This window comes from Bos indicus, chromosome X, assembly GCF_029378745.1.
Source record: "Bos indicus isolate NIAB-ARS_2022 breed Sahiwal x Tharparkar chromosome X, NIAB-ARS_B.indTharparkar_mat_pri_1.0, whole genome shotgun sequence".
Lineage (NCBI taxonomy): Eukaryota > Metazoa > Chordata > Mammalia > Artiodactyla > Bovidae > Bos > Bos indicus.
In genome coordinates this window covers 72751618-72778340 of record NC_091789.1, presented here as the reverse complement: position 1 = coordinate 72778340, position 26723 = coordinate 72751618, and the positions used below count along the sequence as shown (strand labels likewise).

General features: G+C 35.7%; 1 protein-coding gene across 2 annotated transcripts in view; it reads right to left on the bottom strand.

Annotated features, from left to right (window-relative positions):
- Positions 1–26723, bottom strand: part of POF1B (POF1B actin binding protein) — a 100287-nt gene that overhangs the window by 15113 nt on the left and 58451 nt on the right. For both annotated transcript variants that reach the window (XM_070784807.1, XM_070784808.1), the window contains 5 exons: positions 17631–17761; positions 10023–10050; positions 8509–8583; positions 1159–1251; positions 210–323 (listed from right to left, as the gene is read on the bottom strand). In XM_070784807.1, the coding sequence (XP_070640908.1) occupies positions 210–323; positions 1159–1251; positions 8509–8583; positions 10023–10050; positions 17631–17761 (441 nt within the window). The remainder of the gene's footprint in view (positions 1–209; positions 324–1158; positions 1252–8508; positions 8584–10022; positions 10051–17630; positions 17762–26723) is intronic.

Below are 26723 nucleotides of genomic sequence, written 5' to 3'. Positions count from 1 at the left end.
TATATATATATATTAATATATATATATATATTTTTTTTTTTTTTTCTGACAGGACTTCAGTAACTGGAAATACCCAAGGCCTCTCAATTCTCATATGAACAAATTATTTCATCATATTTTAATTGGATTATATCTCATAAATCCAGTGTGCTAACTGTGCATATGAAAAACTATCAATCTAATTTATTATCAATGAAAATGTCAATTACCTGCTGTTGGCGATTATCAGCTCTCACTGATGCCAAGAGTTCTTCATACTCTTTTATTTGAGTTTCTTTGAATGCCAAGTCTTTCTCAAGTCTTATCTTATCATTTTCCAGTGACTAGAACCAAAATTATTTGTTATGACTCAGAATTACAGAAACTTGTCAACAGTTACATAATACAAAGATCTTTTTTCATTGAAATGTTTAAATAAGCACTTATTTCATTTGCAGTTGTTTAATAAAATGGAATTCTAAAAGTTAATCAAAATATGGGATACAAAATGACTGAAACTTTAAAACCTGCATTGATAGACATTTTGATGAATTGATGAATCCTAAGTGCAATGAAGCAGAACCTTCTGATTATTTAACATTTTTTTCTTACATCCACAAAGACTCCTTGTTAATCCCAGCAGGTTGTGAATTTTCAAATTAAGAGTCTGAATGTATTCATCAGAACCCAAAAACAAAAAACCCCACTCCAAAGTCCTCAAGGAGTAATTCACTGTATGGAAAGTCTTCTGAATATAACTAGCTGATGTCATGAAAAACACCAATTAAAATAGAAATCAGAAAATGTTAGTTCTTGGAAGTTTTCAAGCATTCAAAAAAACTTCAAAGTATGCTTTATTATTACAGAAAAGGGGAAGTTCCCAATCAATGAGTCAGATTATTCTAATTTTACAAACTACTCCCTGGCTTTAAGCATTAAATTACCTTAGTGGTAAACTAAATAATAAGTGTGCACCCAAGTTTCTTTCATTTTCACACTGGACAGCTCTTTACTTCTCTCCTCCAACCCCAATTAACTGTTGCAAGAAAATAACTATATCTGGGTGAGCACAATATTATTGTATTACATTTTTAAAAGGCAGACTGAATGCTTTGATTTATATGTTAGGAAGCTAAGAACTAGAAAATCTTTGGAAAGAAAAATCAAAATAAATGTTACTGTCAAGTCATTCTGAAGATGTCCAAGCTCTTCCCGTATGTTGCTGAATGTGGACAGCACGAGTCGGAGAGATTTAGCAGACATATCCCTCATCTGGGGGAAGAAAACGATTGATGATTTATTTTTACTAGCATTTAAAACAGGCAATGTAAGTAATAGTAATCTAATTTTTCTGCTCTACAAGCAAACTTATTCACAACTTCATTTTTAATATGGCAATATTAGAATAGTGATGCAGGGCATTTGGTCAATAACATGCATAAGTAATCCAAGGAATATTCCTGAAGAGATCATAGCTATGTTATTTGAAAAGGGTCTCTTTTTTCCATGATGAAGTATCACCTTTTTCATGATAGAAATATATCAGCAAATTCTCAAATTTACTTTTTTTCTCTAAAGATTAAAAAAGATGAGACAGTCAATCTTCAAATAATAAGTTGCATCTCCCTAAGTGTGCTGCCAAATGAATTGATTTTGGCTGAGTTGAGAATAATATAATAAAAATTAAGTTTCAGCTTGAAATATAAAAATATCTCAAATTTTAAAGAGGGAGAAAAATCCTTTCACTAGGTTAAACTCATTTCTTCAGAGAAAAATGATTTTAAAACAGGCAACTTCTGTTTTTGAGTGGATGGAGCACAAATGCTTTTCTCTATTCTTTTTGCTAAGTATAACTGAAAGCCCTGGAATTTATGTATAAAACATACATAAAAAGACTCTGAAAGGTGAAAAAAAGAATGAAGTCTGGTTTAGAACATTGAGCTATGGAAAAATATAGAAGTGATTTCCTAGGCTTTCTTTTTGCTTCATTTATCAGAGCAATGTTGGGGAAATCAGTAACCCAAGAACACCAGAGATATGGACAAAAAAAGTCCCTAGGAAAGCCTGCTCTCTCTAGCCAAAGGACCATAAAAAGGGCAGCTTAGCAAGGCAGATAGCATTTAGATAATAACCACTCTACTTCAGCCAAACATCACAGAAAAAAAATGCAACTATATTCTACTCTACCCAAAGCATTAAAAGCCAAGAAGGGAAATTAGACTATCTCTCCTTCAGTCTCCCTGCTTAGTCACCTAATTGGAATTAGCGAATTCTTGGTGACTCAGACAGTAAAGCGTCTGCTTGCAATGTGGGAGACCTGGGTTCGATTCCTGGGTTGAGAAGATCCCCTGGAGAAGGAAATGGCAATCCACTCCAGCACTCTTGCCTGGAAAATCCCATGGACGGAGGAGCCTGATAGGCTACAGTCCATTGGAGTCGCAAAGAGTTGGACATGACTGAGCGACCTCACTTTCACTTTCAGTGAAGAGTCAAGACTCATCATTGTCCAACAGAAGTGAAGCTACTCACCTTACAGTGTCTGTAGAGGCCAAGAGGGGAACATTACCACAACACTCTTTCCCATCCAAACCAGGGTGTTATCAGTAGGAACCTACAATTCCTTATCCCTGCCCAGGAAGAACAATGAGATACTCCCCCAACCAATGTCAACAGAAGCAGAGTAGGGAACCTGGACTTTCATTCCCACCTGGCAGTAATAAGCAGTCGCCCCACTTCCTCTGTTTCTCAGTATCAGAGGAGGCCTGCTACAAAAGAAGATTTGATCAAAATAAGAAGTCATAACATAATCAAAATCTCCAGGTGTCAATAAAAAAATCACTTATTCTTAAAACAGGAAAATCTCAACTTGATAAAAAAGAGTTAATACATGCCAACATCAAAATACCAAAAATGTTAGAAATATCTGACAAGGATTTTAAAATAGCCATCTTAAAAATGTTTCAATAAGAATTTGCAAAGATTTATAACAAAAAATAGAAAGTCTCAGCAACACAACTGAAAATCTGAGAAAACAAATTAAGAGTAACTAAATGGAAATTTTAGAACCTAAACGGGCAATAACTTAAATATATTAAAAAAAAAAAAAGCTCAATGGATGGACTAAAAAGCATAATGGAAAAGATACAGCAAAGAATAAGTGAACTTGAAGATAGAACAACAAAAAAATACTTAATTCTGAACATCAGAGAGAGAATAGATTAGAAGATTGAACAGAGCCTCAATGTCCAATGGGAGTATAACATATATCTAACATTTATGTCATCAGAATCCTAGAAGGGGAAAAGAAAGAAGGTGAAGCTGTAAAAGTATATGAAAAAATAATGGCTGAAAATGCCTCCAAATTAGCAAAAAACCAAACATACACATTCAAGAAGTTGAGAAAACCTCAAGCAGGATAAATCCAAAGAAATCCATTCCTGGACTTATCAGCCAAACTGGTTAAAACTGAAGATAAATTTTAAAATCTTAACAGCAGCAAAGAAACCTTAACTATTGGGAATAGCAATTCCAATGACAGTCGATTTCTCATGAGAAACCATAGAAGCCAGAATGTTTTTTAAGTGATGAAACAAGAGAATTGCCAACTAAAAATTCTGTATCCAATGGAGGAAAAAAAAAAAAAAAAACCTTTAGGAATGAGGGGGAAATCACAGTTTTAGATGAAAAGAAAAATAATTTTTCACTAGCAGACCTATACTAAAAGAATGGTTGAAGGAAGTTTTCTGAAGAGAAAGGAAAAGATAGAAGGAATTTGGACCCTGGTGGCTCAGATGGCAAAGAATCCACCTGCAATGTGGGAGACCTGGGTTCGATCCCTGGCTTGGAAAGATCCCCTGGAGAAGGGATCAGCTACCTACTCCAGTATTGTGGCCTGGAGAATTCCATGGACTGAGGAACCTGGCAGGCTACATACAGTCCATGGGGTTGCAAAGAGTCAGACACGACTGAGTGACTTTCAATCACTTGGACTATCAAGAGGGAAGAAGTAACACAGTAAGCAAAAATATGGGTAAATACAGTAGGTTTTCCTTCCTTTTTTGCATTTTCAAAATTAAATTTGATGATTCAAGCCATAAAAATTATAATGTTTGACGTGGCTTTCAATGTACTTAGAGAAAATACTTTAAAAGTCATAAATATGGAGGCTAAAAGAAAGATGAAAGAAGAAAAACTTTATGTAGTTAACTGATACCAATAAAATGTTGCAAATTTGGAAAACTCAGCAGTGGCCACAGGACTGGAAAAGGTCAGTTTTCATTCCAATTCCAAAGAAAGACAATGCCAAAGAAAGCTCAAACTACCGCACAATTGCATTCATCTCACACGCTAGTAAAGTAATGCTCAAAATTCTCCAAGCCAGGCTTCAGCAATATGTGAACCGTGAACTTCCAGATGCTCAAGCTGGTTTTAGAAAAGGCAGAGGAACCAGAGATCAAATTGCCAACATCTGCTGGATCATCCAAAAAGCAAGAGAGTTCCAGAAAAACATCTACTTCTGCTTTGTTGACTGCCAAAACCTTTGACTGTGTGGATCACAATAAACTGTGGAAAATTCTGAAAGAGATGGGAATACCAGACCACCTGATCTGCCTCTTGAGAAATCTGTATGCAGGTCAGGAAGCAACAGTTAGAACTGGACATGGAACGACAGACCGGTTCCAAATAGGAAAAGGAGTACGTCAAGGCTGTATATTGTAACACTGCTTATTTAACTTATATGCAGAGTACATTATGAGAAAAGCTGGGCTGGAAGAAGCACAAGCTGGAAACAAGATTGCCGGGAGAAATATCAATAACCTCAGATATACAGATGACACCACCCTTATCGCAGAAAGTGAAGAGGAACTAAAAAGCCTCTTGATGAAGGTGAAAGAGGAGAGTGAAAAAGTTGGCTTAAAACTCAACATTCAGAAAACGAAGATCATGGCATCTGGTCCCATCACTTCATGGGAAATAGATGGGAAAACAGTGGAAACAGTGGCAGACTTTTTTTTTTTTTTTGGCCCCAAAATCACTGCAGATGGTGACTGCAGCCATGAAATTAAAAGACGCTTACTCCTTGGAAGAAAAGTTATGACCAACTTGGATAGCATATTGAAAAGCAGAGACATTACTTTGCCAACAGTGGTCCATCTAGTCAAGGCTATGGTTTTTCCTGTGGTCATGTATGGATGTGAGAGTTGGACTGTGAAGAAAGCTGAGCACCGAAGAATTGATGTTTTTGAACTGTGGTGTTGGAGAAGACTCTTGAGAGTCCCTTAGACTGCAAGGAGATCCAACCAGTCCATTCTGAAGGAAATCAGCCCTGGGATTTCTTTGGAAGGAATGATGCTAAAGCTGAAACTCCAGTACTTTGACCACCTCATGCAAAGAGTTGACTCATTAGAAAAGACTCTGATGCTGGGAGGGATTGGGGGCAGGAGGAGAAGGGGACTACAGAGGATGAGATGGCTGGATGGCATCACTGACTTGATGGATGTGAGTCTGAGTGAACTCCGGTAGTTTGTGATGGACAGGGAGGCCTGGCGTGCTGTGATTCATGGGGTCACAAAGAGTCAGATACGACTGAGCAACTGAACTGAACTGAATACATGGGGATAAGTTATGGATATATAATATAGTGACCACTAAAAAAGTCATACAAAATGACACACTCAAAAGCACTAGAGATAAGTCAAAATGGAATTCTAAAATACACTTAAGTAATCTACATGAAAACAAGACAAAGAAAACAAAGAAACAAAAGACAGAATGAACAGAAAACACAATGGCAGGTCTAGCCCTAACATACCAATAATTACAACTTGATCTAAACACACCAGTTAAAAGATAGAGATTGACTTGACAGAGTGATAAAAAAAAAAAAAAAACATAACCTATGTATTTTCTACAAGAAACTCATTTCAAAGATAATGAAATTTAAAATATATATATATATGATGAAAGTAAAAGATATATCATGCAAGCCTTAAAAGAAAGCAGGAGGAAAAAAAAAAAGAAAAGCAGGAGGGCTATATTGACATTAGATAAAAATGACTTTATAGACACAGATGTATAGAACAGTCTTTTGGACTCTGTGGGAGAAGGAGAGGGTGGGGAGATTTGGGAGAATGGCATTGAAACATGTATAATATCATATATGAAATGAGTTGCCAGTCCAGGTTTGATTCATGATACTGGACGCTTGGGGCTGGTGCACTGGGATGACCCAGAGGGATGGTACAGGGAGGGAGGAGGGAGGGGGGTTCAAGATGGGGAACACATGTATACCTGTGGTGGATTCATATTGACATATGGTAAAACCAATACAATATTGTAAAGTAATTAACCTCCAATTAAAATAAATAAATTTATACTTTAAAAAATAAAATAAAGAAAAGAAAAAAAAATGACTTTAGAGCAAAGAAAATTACCAGGGACACAGAGGGACATTACAGAATACGAGTCAATCCACCAAGAAGATATAGCTTTCCTAAATGTCTATGCACCAAACAAAAGAGTTGCAAAACATATCAAACAAAAACTAATAGAATGGAAAGGAGAAACAGACAAATCCACAGCTACAACTAAACACTTTTACACTCCTTTCTCAGCAACTGATAGAACTACTTAACAGAAAATGAGCAAGAGAATATAACAATTCAACAATATCATCAACCAAAGGATGTAATCAGCATTTACAGAATACCTTATCCAATGACAGATACATGTTCCTTTCATGTTCCCATGGAACATATACCCAAAATAGACCGTATCCTTGACTATAAAACTAAACTTAACTGTTTCAAGAAAATTCATCTCATATCAAGTATATTTTCTTACCATTGTGGAATCAAACTAGAAATGAATAACAGAATGACAATAGGAAAATCTCTACACACTTGGAAACTAAACAATACACTTCTAAACATTAATAATCCACCATTCAAAACAGATAATAAAAGGAGATAAAAATACATAAAATTGAATGAAAATGAAAATACATATCATAACTTGTGGGGCACACTAAAGCTATGCTGCGAGGATATTTATAGCACTAAATGCTTACATTAGAAAATATAAAAGGTGTGAAATTAATCATCTAAATTCCCATATGAGGAAACTAGACAAAGAAAAGCAAAATAAACAAAAGCAAGCAAAGGAAGGAAATAATATAGATAAGAGGAAAAAATAAAAAAATCAATGGAAATGTAAATGGAAAGAATAGAGATCAATAAAACTAAAATATAGTTTTTTCAAAAAAATCAATGAAATTGATAAACCTCCAACAAAACTAACAACAAAAACAGAAGACACAAATCACTAGTGTCAGAAATTAAATAGGAGAGAAGAAAACAGACCCTGCAGATGTGAAAAGGATAGTCAGGAAATACTATGAATACACATAAAAATTTGACAATTTAGATGAAATGGACTACCTCCTTGAGAAAGATGGGCTATCACAACTCATCCAATATGAAACAGATCATTTGAATAGATCTGTAACTATTAAGGAATTGAATTTAGAATTTTTTAAACTAAAAAAATATACATGCATGCCATCCATGCCCAGATATTCTCACTGAAGGATTATACCAAATGTTTCAAGAATGATTAAAACCACTCCTTATACAGTTTCTTCCGGAAAATAGAAGAGACATTTCCCAATTCATTTCATGAAGCTAAATTATCCTGACACCAGAATCAAAGAGAATAGAAAGAAAACTACAGACTAATGTCTCTCAGGAACTTAGATGCAAACATTCTCAATTTTTCAAGGAAACAGGCCTTCATTACACTTTGGATGGACCTCGTGCCATCAGAAATAATATAAAGGCTATAGCCAAGATTCAGATTCTGCAGAGCATAAGTGTTCCCTATACCACTGTCTGTTTATAATACACACTTATATTTCACTTAAGTTGCACAGATAAGATGCCAGGTCCAATATGTGAATGATCAATAAAAGCTTGAGATCAAATAACAAACTTAGAAATTTGCCTCACTAGACAAAACTAGATTATCTTTAGAATCTCTTCTTGCAAACACATACACTCTTCTTTTTAGCTATATTCTTTAGCACCTATTTTGATCTATCTTGATCTGTCTCTCCCTTTCAGTGTAGGGGAATATATTGCTGCAGTGGTCTCTAACTTTCCACAATTCAGGAAAATCAATGAAATGACCTTTCCATCTGCCAGGGGTAGGGTAGGGAGGTGTAGAAAGTAGAATGGAGAAGAGGAGGGCGAAGTCTGTAAGTTAGAGTCAGTTTGTGCTACAGCAGCGAGGAGAGAATAAGGGCATTCTTTGGGAATAATATTTTGATAACAATTTCCTGAATGTTAGTCATTCAATACTAGTCTTTGATGGTCTGACCAAACTATAATTCAGCCCTTGTTTAATCAAAATGTAATCAACTGTTGTGAAACAGGATTTTTATTTAAACCTTTCTGTTATTAATTAAAGGAAACATCCTAAGCCAGCGCTTTTTTAGTTGTGAATTCACAGGCATTCTTAACTCCATCTCACCTGCAGAATATAGCGAATTTGCTGTTTTGTAAATTCTGACAATCCTTTTGGAATCAATGATTCAATGTCTTCTGACTGTAAGAAAAGAGAGGCTTATCCTTTAACAGATACACATTAGTGTTTTAATCTTAGGATCAGCAATCCACAGACTTTCATAGAGAGGGGCCTATTTTTAGAGACATCAAAAGATTATTTCACTTTTTAGGCAATAGTTCCTACAAACTTTAGTAGCCTTATCAGTTCTTACTTGTAAAAAATTGATGGTACTACAATCACCATGGAAAGAACTCTGCATTCCAGGGATTTTAGAGGAAAGTTTGGGGCAATCAATCAGATGTTCCATTTCTATTTTTTAAAAGAGTAACTTAAAAACAAAAGCGTAGTCACTTAAATCCCATTAACACTTTATTCCAGTGTATCTTTCAACAACTAGAAGTTTTGTTGGGTGGTATAACATTTTAGAGGTGGATTTTTTTAAATGAAAATTTGGGGAAATAAAAACAAAGGTTTATTGAGAATTTGCAAATTGCATGAATTTTGCATAATCTTTTGAAAGGTTATGATGTTGCCATAACAACACTAAGAAGCTTCAACAAATTTTAAGTGAGAAGCTAAATTGAAGTCAGTACTTCATAAAAGCAATTTAGGGCTACTGAATTATTATAACGGATGCAGTTTATCAATACACTGGAAATAAGGATGAAAATTAACACAAAAGAAGCCATTGTGCTTTTCATTACATTGAAATCAGTTCTTTCTCTATTTGATGACTTATTCCATTAAAAGTAATTATTAGCAAGATGTATGTATATAATAGAATTGATATTTGAAAAAATTTACTTCAAGTCTCTGGCTATTTGGCAAGAGTAGCCAATAGTCAGAGAAAGGGATGGCACCCCACTCCAGTACTCCTGCCTGGAAAATCCCATGGACGGAGGAGCCTGGTAGGCTGCAGTCCCTGGGGTCACAAAGAGTCAGACATGACTGAGCGACTTCACTTTCACTTTTCAGTTTCATGCATTGGAGAATGAAGTGGCAACCCACTCCAGTCTGGTGGGCTGCGTCTATGGGGTCACACAGAGTCAGACATGACTGAAGCGACTTAGCAGCAGCAGCAGCAGCCAGCAACTTAAGTTAATATTTCGTTAAAAAAGTTTAGTTTTTTACTAAAATTAAAATTTAGTTACTGTAGATTTCAATTTTCTAAAACAGAGACTATGTAGTCAATGAATTTTTAAATGTTCTCATAAGGAAAGACAAATTAAATCATAAGGTGACAGCTGGTAAAACATTTTTTGTGTGTGAATGATTATTATTTTTAACAATTATCACTTTTACAGCCATTACAAAGATATAAATGGTATATCATTTCAAATGCAAAAGGATCATTGTATCTTTCACTAACCTATGTGTCGAGTCTAATAAAGATACCAAATTAAAACAATATTTTTAGTGCAAATACCAGAATCTGCTTTGTTATCAACTATATTTGATTTTCAACTCTTAGCACTTACCTCATCTATAGACTCAAAGTCCCGTTTGCTGCAAGAATTAATGAAAAACAGACAATCTTAGGAAAATATATACATTGATCATATATAAATGTTAATGTTCTAAATATTTTATCTTATTTTTTGATGTCATAATATATCCAAATGAGATTTATAATCCAAATGAAAAATTTTAAACTAACTAAAATGGCACTTCACAAAAATAAAGATAACTTTCATGGAATTAACTAATCTATTAAATATAAACAATAACAAACCAATAGAATATGCAGAATTAGTTAGTACCATCCATTAAACAAGTCTATTTGTGACTAGATGTAGAAGTCTTCAGTGTTTGGCAACAAATAACATCTGAGTGAACAATAACAGTAATAGTCAGTCATTCTCTATTTTCAACTCTTTTTCTCCTTGTATTGCTCCCTTTCAATGTTGATTTCAGCTTTTCCCTACAGTGTCTTTAAGCTATTCATACCATTTTAAGCAAAATCAAAACTTGCAAGACTACCTCTTTCAGTCTGTACTACAGTGTGTGTGTGTGTGTGTGTGTGTGTGTGTATACGTGTGTATATATATATATATATATATATATATACACACATATCAGTGACAAAGCTTAAAGGATATTCAAATGCTTATATAGGGACATAGGCTGGAAGAAGCACAAGCTGGAATCAAGATTGCTGGGAGAAATATGAATAACCTAGATATGCAGATGACACCACCCTTATGGCAGAAGGTGAGGAGGAACTAAAAAGCCTCTTGATGAAACTGAAAGTGGAGAGTGAAAAAGTTGGCTTAAAGCTCAACATTCAGAAAACGAAGATCATGGCATCTGGTCCCATCACTTCATGGGAAATAGATGGGGAAACAGTGGAAACGGTGTCAGACTTTATTTTGGGGGGCTGCAAAATCACTGCAGATGGTGACTGCAGCATGAAATTAAAAGACGCTTACTCCTTGGAAGGAAAGTTACGACCAACCTAGACAGCATATTGAAAAGCAAAGACATTACTTTGCCAACAAAGGTCCGTCTAGGCAAGGCTATGGTTTTTCCAGTGGTCATGTATGGATGTGAAAGTTGGACTGTGAAGAAAGCTGAGTGCCAAAGAATTGATGCTTTTGAACTGTGGTGTTGGAAAAGACTCTTGAGAGTCCTTTGGACTGCAAGGAGATCCAACCAGTCCATTCTGAAGGAGATCAGCCCTGGGATTTCTTTGGAAGGAATGATGCTAAAGCTGAAACTCCAGTACTTTGGCCACCTCATGCGAAGAGTTGACTCATTGGAAAAGACTCTGTTGCTGGGAGGAATTGGGAGCAGGAGGAGAAGGGACGACAGAGGATGAGATGGCTGGATGGCATCACTGACTCGATGGACGTGAGTCTGAGTGAACTCTGGGAGTTGGTGATGGACAGGGAGGCCTGGCGTGCTGCGTTTCATGGGGTCACAAGGAGTCGGACGTGACTGAGTGACTGAACTGAACTGCACTGAGCCTTAAGCAACGTGACAAAAATTTTAGTGAGATAATAGAATTTCCAGTATCAAAATGAGGGTTTGTCTATGAGTATTGGAAGGCTCTTTGTGGAACCATGTGAGGTAGACAAATGCTGCAAGATGATTATAAGTGGTTATACCAGTCTAGCACTGGCTTCTTGGGGAAATGTTGAAAGCTGGGAAAGATATAGTTCTAGCATTGTCAGTGGCAACAGACAAGACCTTATTCTTGCCTACTTGTTCCTTCTGCCCTTAGTGGAAATGTTGGACCCAAAATACATATGGTGAACATACTTCTCAAACAAACAAAAAAACAAGTACACACGTTCTGACAGCAAAACAAAATATTTTAAAGTAAGACAATCTTAGGAAATCATAGATACACAACTGCCATATTGTCAAGTACAATAAAAAAGTAATTTAGAGATATAAGCTAGTAATGTTAGCTCTTTACCTTCTATATAAGTGTTTATGAGTATTCCTTACAAAGGTAAGTGGATCACTCACTGTGCAAAGCCTCTTGCATGCATTTATAAAAATACATAAGCTAATGTGGAGAATGAGAACTGAAGACTTCATTTCCCAAGGCATGACTGCCTATGTATGTATTGTACATATACAAAACTGTCTGTGTATATGTATGTGGTATTTCCTAGGTGGCCAAAATAGAAATTGTGGGGAGTCCCTAGTGAAAAAAATGAAATATCTTCTAATTTATTGTTGTTGTTGTGTTTTGTTAATCTCTCAGTCATGTCCGACTCTTTGCTACCCCATAGGCTGTAGCCTGTCAAGCTCCTCTGTCCATGGGATTCTCTAGGCAAGAATACTGGAGTGAGTAGCCATTCCCTTCTCCAAGGGGTATTCCCAAGTCAGGAATCAAACCCAGGTCTCCTGTATTATAGACAGATTCTTTACCATCTGAGCTCTCAGGGAAGCCCTTCTACTTTTTTTGTGTGTTACTAAAGCAGCTGCATGTGTATGGAAGATTAAACAAGTTAAAATATGAGTCATAATGCTAACTGGAATTATCACAGACCTTTTATGTTTAAAATTATAATTCCAATGCCAACTTAGTAAACACATCTCTAGTCACTTCTTACTACAAATAAGGAAACAAAACAAAGAAACAAAACAAGGAACAATCAACAGAAAATAATACTGAAATTTACAAATGTAACCAAAATGGTTTCATAAGATAACCTTTCTTTATCCTGACTCTCCAGCTTAACTCATTGCTGAATTGCAATTTAAAAAGAAGAAAAGTGGAGACCAAAGGGGTGGAAGAGAGAAAGAGAGAGAGTGGAAACAAAGAGAACAGAGCTGGGAAGTGGAAAGGTCAATGTGTATTACATTTCCATTCAGTACAAGATAACAGTGGCTAGAATTACAGTGGGCAGAAAATAAAAAAAAGTGGTGCTCATTGTATGGCATCTCATCTCCTAGGATGGAAGGAATCTAATAAGGAAAAAACAAAGAAAGGAGAGGAAGAGGATGAAAGGAGGGGAAGGAATGAACAGAAAGAAACTGACAACCTTCTGACAAGCAAACACTCTTAAGCCCCCAAATTTTATGAGATCGTCTCCACTCTGGAGTGTTTACTAATGTGGAGACACTAACTTTCTATTTTCTTTTTGATATTTTAGATACTCTAGAAATTAAGTTCAGCATTTTGAAATGTTTAATTACACATTTAGGTCACCCATGTATATTTATCAAAACCTTCAATGAGAGGAAGTTATTTCAAAACCCCAGATTATACTTTTAGCTGGAAGATCATTATAAAATATTTAACTTGCTTGCTTAGTTATTTTGTCTACTTCTAATTAGTATGAGACTAATAAATTTGGAATTTATTTATCTCTCATTCTATAAGCCTTTATTGAGTAGCAACTTTGTCAAGGCCATGACCTCTGAATGGGTTTTGGACAATCTAAACACAAATGTTAACTTGTCCTATCCTTCACAAAAACATAACTGATCTAATGCAAAATTTGAGCAGTGTAAAATTGGTCTAAATCCTGCAACCTTTTCAAATTTGATGACTCAAAAAGTTGATAATTTCTTTAAATTGTCTGCAATATATTTAACAATTTAGAGACACATAGCTAGTATAAAAGTGATTTGCCTAAGGTAAAAAGGTTCTCCCATATGTTCTAGTCCGAGTCACTTTTGTAGCCTTAGGTCAGTGATTCTCAAACCTGAGCATGTATTAGAAGCCTCTGGAGGGCTTGTTACTTGGCCTTACGCCAGAGTTTTTGATTCTGTAGGTCAATTTCCAAGTTGTCACATGATGCTCTTGTTGCTTCTAAGCACATGTCTTATATAAATCATTTATGGCTTATAACAAATCTATGAAATGAGTATCATTATTATTATAATCCCTATTTTATAGATGAAGAAACTGAAGTACAGAGAGGTTAAACAAGTTGCCTGATACTACACATCTAGTATGTAATAAAAGCTGGGACATGAACCCAGGATACGAACCCTAGATGTACAATCAGCGTACTTAAGAATGTCTCTATCTGCTGTTGATTTCACAATGTGATACTTTAAAAAAAATATTCACAGGGCATGATTAATACACAGAAGAGGAACACCTAACAGTGTTCCAAACAGTATCTAGGGAAGGCTTTACAGAAAAGCCTTTTATACTACTATACTAGTAGTATAAAAGCCTTTTATACTTTTATACTAGCTATGTGTCTCTAAATTGTTAAATATATTGCAGACAATTTAAACCAAACAGTATCTACGGAAGGCTTTGCAGAAAAGCCAAGTCATGGCTTATATGTATAAGAGTACTCAAAAATGTTTGAATCCATCTCAAGCACTTAGTAGCTATGTGATTTTAATAACTTATTCTCTTTGGGAATTCAATTTTAAACTTTCTGTGGTTACTGTGCAAACTAGATAATATTTAAAAAGCACTTAGTACAGTGTCTGGCACGACAATGAACACTCAATAGACTATTCAGAACCAGGGGAAAGCTTTTAAGGTAGTGACCTTATGCAAATGAATGAATGTGTGAAATAATTGTTTGGATAAAGGGAGAGGATATTTATTAGCATAAAACCTTGTTGAACCCAGCTAAAGATGGAAACAAATAATGACCCCAATTTAAATAAATAGCTGTGCTTGTCTCTAACTGTGCTCAACTGCATGGATGTAGCATAAAGAAACCATTCATTCATTCAACAAATATTTATTAAGTGCCACGGTAAACCAGTCATCACACTAAGCACCAAAGAAACAAGGGTAAATAAAACACCCCTCATGGGGTAGTGTCTGAATTCTAGGAGTAGTGGGCAATGAGTATTGAATGGAGGAAAAGAGAAAACAATAGATAAGGCAGAGAACTAGACTATCCAGAGTTGGAATTTTGCTAAGTGGGGGGACAATACAATAAAGAGGCAAGGCAGTTGAGGGTGAGGGTTAAGAGAACGGTTGCAATCATAAATACAAAAGCAAGAAAAGTTGGGGAGGAGAAAGCTAATAAAACAATATTGTAAGGTAATTAGCCTCCAATTAAAATAAATAAATTTATATTTTAGAAAGTTCTAATAAGTAGAAAGAAATGAGATAGAGAAGAGATTAAAGATTTCTAAGAAGTAGAAGAATCTAAAGTTGGTGAAGTCTGAACTAGAAAAATATTCTACTGACTTTCTTCTATCCTCCAGGCTTTTTGGAATTTATGAAGCTTTCCTAAGTTTTGCCTGACAGATGACCACGTATATGATGTGATTATGTAGTAAAGGCAACTTTTGGAGTATAGTTCATGAAATTCATTTCATGACAATATGCTCTCATCTACACATGAATAGTTGATAAACTGTTCATGTTTATATACCTAAATATGTATTATTGTATAATACCATGTTATAATATCAATTTATAAATAAATATTTGTATATTTATATAAAATTTTAAAATAATATGTAATATTTATAAGAATATATAATCCTAAATGTATATTAAACTCTTGTCTTCATATGTTGAACACACGTCAATGGAAGATAAACAGTAGTGTGTTAGCAATTGGATTGCATCTTATATCATCAGTGTAATATCTTAAAATGTCATAGTATGCCATGCATTATTTGAGCTCCCTGCCCAAGTGATAGCATTTGACATAAAAGTACATTAGAAAAGAAGGTCCACTTAATTCTCTTTTGACCCTAAAAGAGTTGGTATGATCTCTTCGATGATTTTCATAAAGTCCATTAACTCTTAAAATGAGATATTTTAATTAGATCCCATTTGTTTATTTTTGCTTTTATTTCCAATATTCTGGGAGGTGAGTCATAGAAGATCCTGCTGTGATTTATGTCGGAGAGTGTTTTGCCTATGTTCTCCTCTAATTAAAATTAAAAGCTTCTGCACAACAAAATAAACTATAAGCAAAGTGAAAAGACAGCTTTCAGAATGGGCTGAAAATAATAGTAAATGAAGCAACTGACAAATGACTAATCTCAAAAATATACAAGCAACTCCTGCAGCTCAATTCCAGAAAAATAAATGACCCAATCAAAAAATGGGCCAAAGAACTAAATGGACATTTCTCCAAAGAAGACATACAGATGGCTAACAAACACATGAAAAGATGCTCAACATCACTCATTATCAGAGAAATGCAAATCAAAACCACAATGAGGTACCATTTCACGTGAGTCAAAATGGCTGCTATCCAAAAGTCTGCAAGCTATAAATGCTGGAGAGGATGTGGAGAAAATGGAACCCTCTTACACTGTTGGTAGGAATGCAAACTAGTACAGCCACTGTGGAGAACAGTGTGGAGATTCCTTAAAAAACTGGAAATAGAACTGCCATACGACCCAGCAATCCCACTACTGGGCATACACACCAAGGAAACCAGAATTGAAAGAGACACATGTACCCCAATGTTCATTGCAGCACTGTTTATAATAGCCAGGACATGGAAGCAACCTAGATGTCCATCAGCAGATTAATAGATAAGAAAGCTGTGGTACATATTACTCAGCCATTAAAAAAAATACGTTTGAATCAGTTCTAATGAGGTGGATGAAACTGGAGCCGATTATACAGAGTGAAGTAAGCCAGAAAGGAAAACAGCAATGCAGTATACTAATGCATATATATGGAATATAGAAAGATGGTAATGATAACCTTGTATGCGAGACAGCAAAAGAGACACAGATGTATAGAACAGTCTTTTGGACTCTGTGGGAGAGAGCGAGGGTGGGATGATTTGGGAGAATGGCATTGAAACATGTATAATATCATATATGAAACGAGTCCCCAGTCCAGGTTCGATGCACGATACTGGATGCTTGGGGCTGGTACACTGGGATGACCCAGAGGGATGGTATGGGGAGGGAGGGGGGTTCACGATGGGGAATATGTGGCGGATTCATGTTGATATATGGCAAAACCAATACAATATTGTAAAGTAATTAACCTCCAATTAAAATAAATAAATTTATATTAAAAACAAACTTTTTCCCCACAAATAAAATAAAATAAAATAAAAAGCATATTAAGAATAAAAAAATAAATAAATAAAATGCAGTATTTCCTGATATCTGCTCATATAAAGAAAGCTGAGTGCCAAAGAATTGATGCTTTTGAACTGCGATGGTGGAGAAGCCTCTTGAGAGTCCTTTGGACTGCAAGGAGATCAACCAGTCAATCTTAAAGGACATCAGTCCTGAATGTTCATTGGAAGGACTGATGCTGAAGGTGAAACTCCAATACTTTAGCCACATGATGTAAAGAACTGACTCACTTGAAAAGGCCCTGATGCTGGGAAAGACTGAAAGCAGGAGGAGAAGGGGACGACAGAGGATGAGATGGTTAGATGGCATCACCAACTTGATGGGCATGAGTATGAGCAAGCTCTGGGAGTTGGTGATGGACAGGGAAGCCTGGCATGCTGCAGTTCATGGGGTCACAAAGAGTTGGACACGACTGAATGACTGAACTGCTCATATAATTATCTTGTTACACCATTAAATGTACTCAAGTTTTTCTGTGAACCTAAAGTTGCTTTAAAAAATAAAATCTATTAAAAAAATACCAGGGTACTGTAAAGTTTTTGAAAGCTACAACATAAAGGTAAATGATATCTTTATAGTACCTTCCTCCAATTCTCTGCAAATGTTCTAATAAACAGTGATATAGATCCGTATTTTTGCGGCTTAGATCAGCGAGCAATTCTCCAAAATATTTGGGGTCCAATTTTTCAGGGCTGTCATCCTGAATTATCACCTAAAGAAAACATCAGTTACTATTATAAACAATATTAAGTGTTTCTAAGTTCACAGATATTTTGATGTGAAATGAAAAAAGTGAAATAGCCTATTAATACAAGTAACATCACAAAGTCATCACATAAATGAAGCCACTAAAATTTCTTTGCAGCTGTCATATGCATTTTTCAATATGGGAGGAATTCAAAGAAAAAACAATGTTGTAATGGCATTTTCAGATTTTCAGTCAAGTCTAAGTGATCTAATGAATTCAATATGAGTAATTTACATGAAAATTCTTGAATATAGATGCTTAAATAAAAAGTAAAACAAGTAAATCAAAATCCCTGAATGGCTCATTATTATCACATGGCTTATTCATCTGTCCCCTGTTGGAAAAGAAAATGTGATTTATTTGAATTATACTGACTATAGATGAATTAATCTCATTTGGATTTGAATATGTCAATTAAAATCTATTTGATTACTAGCACAGCTAAAAGAGTAAATAAACTTTCTCAATTCAATGTGTTTTCATTATTTCTTATTGGATTCACTGCGTTTATTATTTGAGCTGAATATCTAGTCAACCTGACATGGGAAAAACTAGCTCACAGCTAAATGTAGAAAATTCACAGACCTCAGAGAGATTTGAAATCCTAAACACAAATTATTATCAATAGGGTCATAGATAAGATTGTTTGGTTTTCTCAGCAACCTCTCCTACCCAAAGAAATAAACTTAAGAGTAAAGAATGAATCATACTTTCTGGTATATTCCACAGTATCCAGCACATTGCTGATTGAACACCCTATAGTTGTTCAGTAAATATCCTTGAAATGAAATAAGTCATCTACTTGGTTACGAGAGACCCAAATGCCAAATGATTCTCAAAATAATTTTTACAGGTTTCTATCTTAAAGTAGCTAGCTAAGAATGGCTAAAAAGGCCTAAAAGAGTATAAGCAGCACTTCCTCAAGAACATAATGGTGATCCCTTACAACCTGTTCCTAAATTCAGATGTCTAATCGCAGTAATGAAATTGAACTTGTAGTAAGAGTTGGAGACAGACTTTTGAGGTCTACCTAGATTTCCAAATTTTGGCAGTGAGCTCTCCTGTGACAGACCCCTCTAAGAAGTAAGGATCAAAGTTAGCCAAGTTTTTATTCTGAATAATTGTTAACTTTTGATTTCATGTTTTATTCATGCATTTCTCTCCTATGGACCTTATATATTCATCAAACTGGGAGTAGCCTAAAAACACAATTTCAAATATGATTTTAAAGATTTTAAAGTTAACTGGATAAAAGGAAAATTTAGCTGTCGTGTCAATGTCATTCCACTGACCCTCAGGTTATTTCATTGCTATAGCTAGCTAGTGAGATAACACCTTCCTGCCTTACCTTTCTGTGCCCCTCCCAAACCCGTTAACATTCCCAAGTAGAAAAGGGCATTTCTTTAGCCAAGAATATTCAAGTACTGAGCTCCTTGTTAAAATCTGCAAATTAATGTGATACACCTAGTATTTTGCCTATTTTTCTCTCTTAGCAGATTATAATGACCTAACAATGCTGCAAAAGCCTTGGAGCTTTTTTTTCCTTTCCATTTTAACTGATTTTATATTTCAAATTATCTTAAAGTATTTATTTCCTTTTTATTTTTACCCAAATATTCTCTTATCATTGCCTTGTATACTAGTAAACATGTTGGGTATAGAATTCTTTGCCCACATTAGTAATTAGTACCATTACTAAAATTTTTGCTCATATGATTTCAGTATGACACCCAAATAAAGAATCTCAGAGTCCAGGACACAGAATTACTACACAGAATTACCTCTCCAGAAGACCTTTGTGTTTGTGTTTTCAACAACTTGGGAATTACACTGTCCCTAACTGCATTGTTTTGGAGGTTAGTTGGGCTAGGTATTGAAACTGTCAAGAGTTTGATTTTCTTATTGTGAAACTGTGAAAAATATGACTCAAGTTCAGGTAACAAATTTTAATCAGCTTGAGAAAAAGTGAGAGCATTAAAATTGTAGAATGGTTCTTTTGACAAAACAGCTGTCAGGGTAGAAAAGCAGGAATCAAAATTTTACTCCTTTGTGTGTATATTCCTCCTTAGTTTTATACAGTACACAAATCATGATAACTTTTAAGTAATACAGTAAAAACCAAAACCCAGTTGGGTTCAAAAGTATGGAGGAGAAGATAGACAGAAGGCATATTCTCATTTGCTATTAAGCTTTTGATGGAACTATGCTCAATAAAATGAAATTGCCCAACCAAAAATTATGATGTACCAGGTAGCAATATTTTCATTACTAAATCACAGGTTGGTAGATGTTAGTTTTATTGGAACTGCTTGTTTTGCCATTTCCTTTAAAGTTGGCTCATAACCATGTTTTTGTTGACTTGAAAAAGCCAAGACGGAGAGCCTCCCAATGAAACAGGAATGTTTCCAGTCAGAATAATGGTAGCTCTAATGGATGCATGTTTTTTCTCTGGGACAATACTGAGTTGATAAGATACTTGAGATAAAAGTATCTCACACCAACTCTTCTGCCTGAAGAATGAGAGCTATCTTGAATGTCGATCTGAGATAATAGCTTTAGATTTTCATATATTAAACAAGGAGGAATACAAACTGTGCTGAAGAATAGTTATTCCCAGATACACAAAATGTGATATTTCACAAAAAATACAAAAATTATTAAAGATTCTTTAGCATGCATCCATCAAATACCTTTAATCGGATCACAATTTGGCCATAATAATGAACAAGCCATCCAACTCCTTGTCTCTGATTGCTAGAAAAGCCTCTGATTAGAATTACTGCCGGCAAACCCAAGGCAAGGCAATAATGTTTAAGTGTGAAACCAGTGACAAATTAGTAGTCATTTTTCAGAAAACTGTAGAAAGGAAGTAGCTTGTAAAGGAAAACCATGGGCTTCATCTCACTACTGCCTTGGAAATTCTTGTCCTATTTCCAATCTGGGGTTTTATCTTTTATTTGTTGTCTATGAGATTCCAGGAGTGGAATTATTTTTCTAGCATTTACATTATATAAACTTTGATATTCAAAGATGATTCTTTTGACCAACCATATTTACAATATTAAGTGGTAGTAATCATAGAGTCCTACAGATAGTAGACACACAATAGTTGCATATTTCACCTGAATTATCTATATTTTCTTTCCTGGCCCCCTTCAAGCTTAGTGGCACACATTTTTGAGAATGCTGTTCAGGACTAGAGAGTATTTGTGATCAACGCACAAATAACACTGTAGTAGTAATATAGTAGCAGAGGGTATTCGCTTAATTAAATTTATCCCCACTAAGTACCTGGCTTAAATGTATGCATTTTTCACCTACTAAGAATGGTTCAGTTCAGTTCAGTCCAGTCCCTCAGTTGTGTCCGACTCTTTGCAACCCCATGGATCGCATGGACCCCATGGACAGGTATGCCAGGCCTCCCTGTCCATCACCAACTCCCGGAGTTTACTCAGACTCATGTCCATTGAGTCGGTGATGCCATCCAACCATCTCAACTTCTGTCGTCCTCTTCTCCTCCTGCCTTCAATCTTTCCCAGCATCAGGGTCTTTTCAAAGGAGTCAGTATTTTGCATCAGGTGGCCAAAGTATTGGAGTTTCAGCTTCAGCATCAGTCCTTTCAATGACTATTCATGACTGGTTTCCTTTAGGATGGACTGGTTGGATCTCCTTGCAGTCCAAGGGACTCTCAAGAGTCTTCTCCAACACCACAGTTCAAAAGCATCAATTCTTTGGTGCTCAGCTTTCTTCACAGTCCAACTCTCACATCCACACATGACTAAAGGAAAAACCGTAGCCATGACTAGATGGACCTTTGTTGACAAAGTAATGTCTCTGCTTTTTAATATACTGTCTAGGTTGGTCATAACTTTCCTTCCAAGGAGTAAGCGTCTTTTAATTTCATGGCTGCAATCACCATCTGCAGTGATTTTGGAGCCCCCAAAAATAAAGTCTGTCACTGTTTCCACTGTTTCCCCATCTATTTGCCATGAAGTGATACGACCAGATGCCATGGTCTTAAGTTTTCTTAATGTTGAGTTTTAAGCCAACTTTTTCACTCTCCTCTTTCACTTTCAACAAGAGGCACTGGTCCAGCGCCTACCATCTTGCTGGGGCTTCTCTGCCCTTGGACATGGGGTATCTTCTCACAGTCACTCCCACACTAAGCAGAGGGCAGAACTATACCAGAAGTGGCCCCCATAGAGGGCATCCTCAGGCAGGGAAGGAATGGATATCTTTCCAACCTTGAAGTAGTGTGATGAGAAAAAGTAGACACCTCTCTCTACTAATGGCCCAGACGGGTCAAACTTCAGAGGCAGCATCCTGCACTTTGTTTTTAAGTGCAGGGAAGACAGGAAGAGTTGGTGTTCTGAGCAGAATCCCCGTGATTTGCCATAGAAAATGGTACAGACCAGACAGCACCAGTGCCAGACTTTCCATGCCATGTAGGGCCACCTAAGACAGACAGGTCATAGTGGAGAGTTCTGACAAAACGTGGTCCACTGGAGAAGGGAATGGCAAACCACTTCAGTATTCTTGCCTTGAGAACCCCATGAACAGTATGAAAAGGCAAAAAGATAAGACGCTGAAAGATGAACTCCCCAGGTCAGTAGATGCCCAATATGCTACTGGAGATCAGTGGAGAAATAACTCCAGAAAGAATGAAGAGATGGAACCAAAGCAAAAATGACACCCAGCTGTGGATGTGACTGATGATGGAAGTAAAGTCCAATGCTGTAAAGAGCAATATTGCATAACAACCTGGAATGTTAGGTTCATGAATCAAGGCAAATTGGAAGTGGTCAAACAGGAGATGGCAAGAGTGAACATTGACATTCTAGGAATCAGTGAACTAAAATGGACTGGAATGAATGAATTAACTCAGATGACCATTATATCTACTACTGTGGGCAAGAATCCTTTAGAAGAAATGGAGTAGCCATCATAGTCAACAAAAGAGTCTGAAATGCAGTACTTGGATGCAATCTCAAAAACAATAGAATGATCTCTGTTCATTTCCAAGGCAAACCATTCAATATCACAGTAATCCAAGTCTACGCTCCCACCACTAATGCCGAAGAAGTTTAAGTTGAACGGTCCTATGAATACCTACAAGACCTAGAACTAACACCCCAAAATATGTCAATTGGAATGCAAAAGTAGGAAATCAAGAAATACCTGGAGTAACAGGCAAATTTGGCCTTGGAGTACAGAATGAAGCAGGGAAAAGGCTAATAGAATTTTGCCAATTTTTACTAGTCATAGCAAACATCCTCTTCCAACAACACAAGAGAAGACTTTACACATGGACCAGATGGTCAATACTGAAATCAGATTGATTATATTCTTTGCAGCCAAAGATGGAGAAGCTCTATACAGTCAGCAAAAACAAGACCACGAGCTGACTGTGGCACAGACCATGAACTCTTTATTGCCCAATTCAGACTTAAATTAAAGAAAGTAGGGAAAACCACTAGACCATTCATGTATTTAAAATGGTTGCTTAGCAGATTCAAAAGCCCTTAAAATGCCATATTATATAAAAGGAATTATACATGATTGCCTAACCCTCTGAAAGGTCATTGACATGCTAACAAGGTCTTCTGTGCTTAGACCCTCTTGTGTAGTAACTTTTTGCTATGTGACAACAGAAAACATCACTATTAAGAAAAACTTACAATGTATATATTACTATCCTGCAAACCTTATAATGATATGGTGACACTTGTAGATAATTAAGATTACCACTTCATTAATTTTGCTTTGATTTGAGACATTTAATAGTTTTCAGACTGAAACTGTGAAGTGAAATTCATTTTATGTACCATGCCATATGGCTGACAAGGCAAAAAAGAAAACAGTAATTGTTCTCTTCCTATTTTGTAGCACAAGAAGAAATCCTAGCAGGAAAAAAAGTGTCAGGATTTTAGGTCCTGAAAATCCTTAGTGCTGTTTTAATGTCCACAGATATTTTAGTAAAGAAATGTTGCATTTATAGTACCTGGTACATAGAAGATTTTCAATAAATGTTGTCACTGAATTGAATGTACTATACAACAATCACAACTCTAAAATGAAGTCTTGACTCATAACAACAATCCTGTACTTGAAATAAAGATTTAATTTTCTATGAGTAACCCTAGGCAGCAAAGTGTTGCAATGAAAAAAGAATGGAAATTTGAGCCCAAAGTGGAGCTCCCATTTCCTAGTTGTAGGCTAAGTGTATGTATTGCTTAATGTCTCTGAACCTCAGTATTCTGAACTGTAAAATGTAGATAATTTACTACCTATTTTGTAAAGTTGCTGGAGGTATTGCTTTAGCGGGGATGAGTAAATTATTAAACTCTCATGTAAAAATCATCATAAAGATAATGTCTTTATTTAACCTAATACATATGGACAATTGGCTATTTGAATAATGATTATAAAAAAGGAGCAGGAGATGGTTATAAATTATTTGCATACTCTCAGCTACCAGAGAGTAGAGACTCAGTTTTAATATCTTTATTTAATTCCAGCTCCTACCATAGCAACTGAGCATAGTAGAGGCTCAGTAAACATTTGTTGCATGAGGAAGTTGTCATAAAATATGCCATTGGGGCTAAATATTAATTATAATAGATGGAAAAACACTAGTTGAAAGAGGTGCTTTAACAAAGCAACTAAAATTAACTTTATTGAAAGCCACTCAATGTTGTCCTTGCCCCTCTTTTGGTGTATATGTATAGGTTGGGTATTTTTTTCTTTTTTTAATGAAATAAGATGATTCTTCCACTCCTAACCAATTAAAGTAGGTGGTCTGGATTGTCATTTTATAATGAATACCAGTGATTGAATTTGTAACAGCTTAATTATTTTGAATGGAAAATAAAATACATTTTCCTATGATACAAGTGACTACTGAAAATTTATTTAGCTATTTCTTGTGAACAATGAGAATTTTGTCACTAATCATGTTTTTCTTTTTTTCCCTCCCTGTGGTTTCCAGAAATCTCAGAGCCAAGTTTTTAGCCCACTTTTACTAATGGCATGGAACTCTGTGCCTGCATTTCTGTGTGCTCTTTTCTTTCTGGAGTTATTGTTCCTTTATATTTATACTGTTCCTGATATTTCTTTTTCTGATCTATTACAGCTTATTTGTTCTTTTAAGCCACTCTAAATACTTCTTGTATTGGAAGATACATATCCCAAAGAAATTAATTTTAAATGAATATGTATTTTTAATACATAACTTCTTGAAACCATCTTTTTTGCTACTTGTTCTCTTCTCCACCTCTCTTTCATTTCTTTATTCTGCCATTCCTTAGTATGTAATTTATTCAAGGAATGGAACCACTTCTTTATTATGTAAGCAGAGTCAGCGGAAAAACTCACTACACACATGACGTAGCTCTTTCAGTGTAATTTATCTTACATTCTAACTTTTTCCTTAACCCAAAGGCTAAAAGCTATACACACAAGACACAGGAAGTACTTAAAAGGTCTCAGTGGCATGATGCTTTCATTCATTCAGCCCACATTTATTGAGAACTTACTAAGTACTGTTTTAAGGTACACTTTTAAGTGCTACTGAAAAAAAGACATAAGACACTGTCTCCTCTCTCAAGGTCCTTATGGTCTTTTAGAAGAGCTAAGATATATGTCTAAATAACTTTGATATATATAATAGATTGACCAGTTGATAAGAGCTATAAAGCAGATCAAATGGTAAAAGAGTTATACAAAGGAAACACAACTTCAGCTATGTAAGAGTGATTTTATATAAGAAGAATCTTGATAACTGATTAGGTGTGAGGTGGCAAAGGAGAGGGAAAGTAAATTTTAAGTCTTGTAATTAGAGCACTGAAAATATCATTAATAGAGGGAATAAAATGAAAAGCTATATGTGGTTAATTGGAGATGACTGTGGGACAATCAAGTAGAGAGATCAATTAGTAAAAAATAATGGATTAGAGTGACTTCCCTGGTAGTCCAATGGTTAAGAATCTGCCTTGCAATGCAGGGGACACCAGTTTGATCCCTAATCAGAGAAGATCCCACATGCTTCAGGGCAACTAAGCCTGCAAGCCACAACTACTGAGTCCATGTGCCACAACTACTGAAGTTCACATGCTCTAGAGCCCATGCTCCCCAACAGTAGAAACCACTACAATGAGAAATCTGCACACCACAACTAGAGTAACCCTCTCTTGCCACCACTAGAGAAAGCCCAAGCACAGCAATGAAGATCCAGCACAGCCAAAAACAAATAAATAAATGAATTATGGATTAGAGCTTAGCAGGGAAATGTTGAGAGTTGTCCATGTAAAGGTGATCATGTAAAAGTCATAGAAGTCAAGATTTTATACCATATAGTCAAGGGAGAAGAGATAGAGAAAGGAAAAGAAGGCCAAGGATGGGTTTCTGGGGAAGATCTGATGAAAGAAGAATGAAGTCTGAGAATTAGAAGCAGCAGTATAGTATAATGGAAAGAAAGAATATCAGGAATACAATGGATCAACAGAATCACTTATCATCAAACTGGAGTAAGATGAAAATGAAACCAAAAAAGAAAGTGAAATTTGCAACTTAGAGGTCAATAAAAGCAGTTTCAGGAGAAAGTTGAAACTAAAATCTGGTTTGCAAAGCATTCAGGAATGTGTGAGTAGTGAGGAAATGGCAGGCAGTGATTATGCCTTCCTGCTTCAGAGTGTTTGCAGATGAAGGGAACAAAGAGTGAGATCATAAATCAATAGATTGGTAGGGTTGCTAAGGGAGTCACCTTGAAGATGAAGTTAGATTCTTAATTCTTTATTTTTAGATTCTTAATTCTTAAAGATCCAAAGAATCAAAAGTTTGCTCCAAGTACAGAGAAATTTTTCAATGAAGTAGAGTACTCTTGCCTGGAAAATTCCATGGACGGAGGACCCTGGTAGGCTGCAGTCCA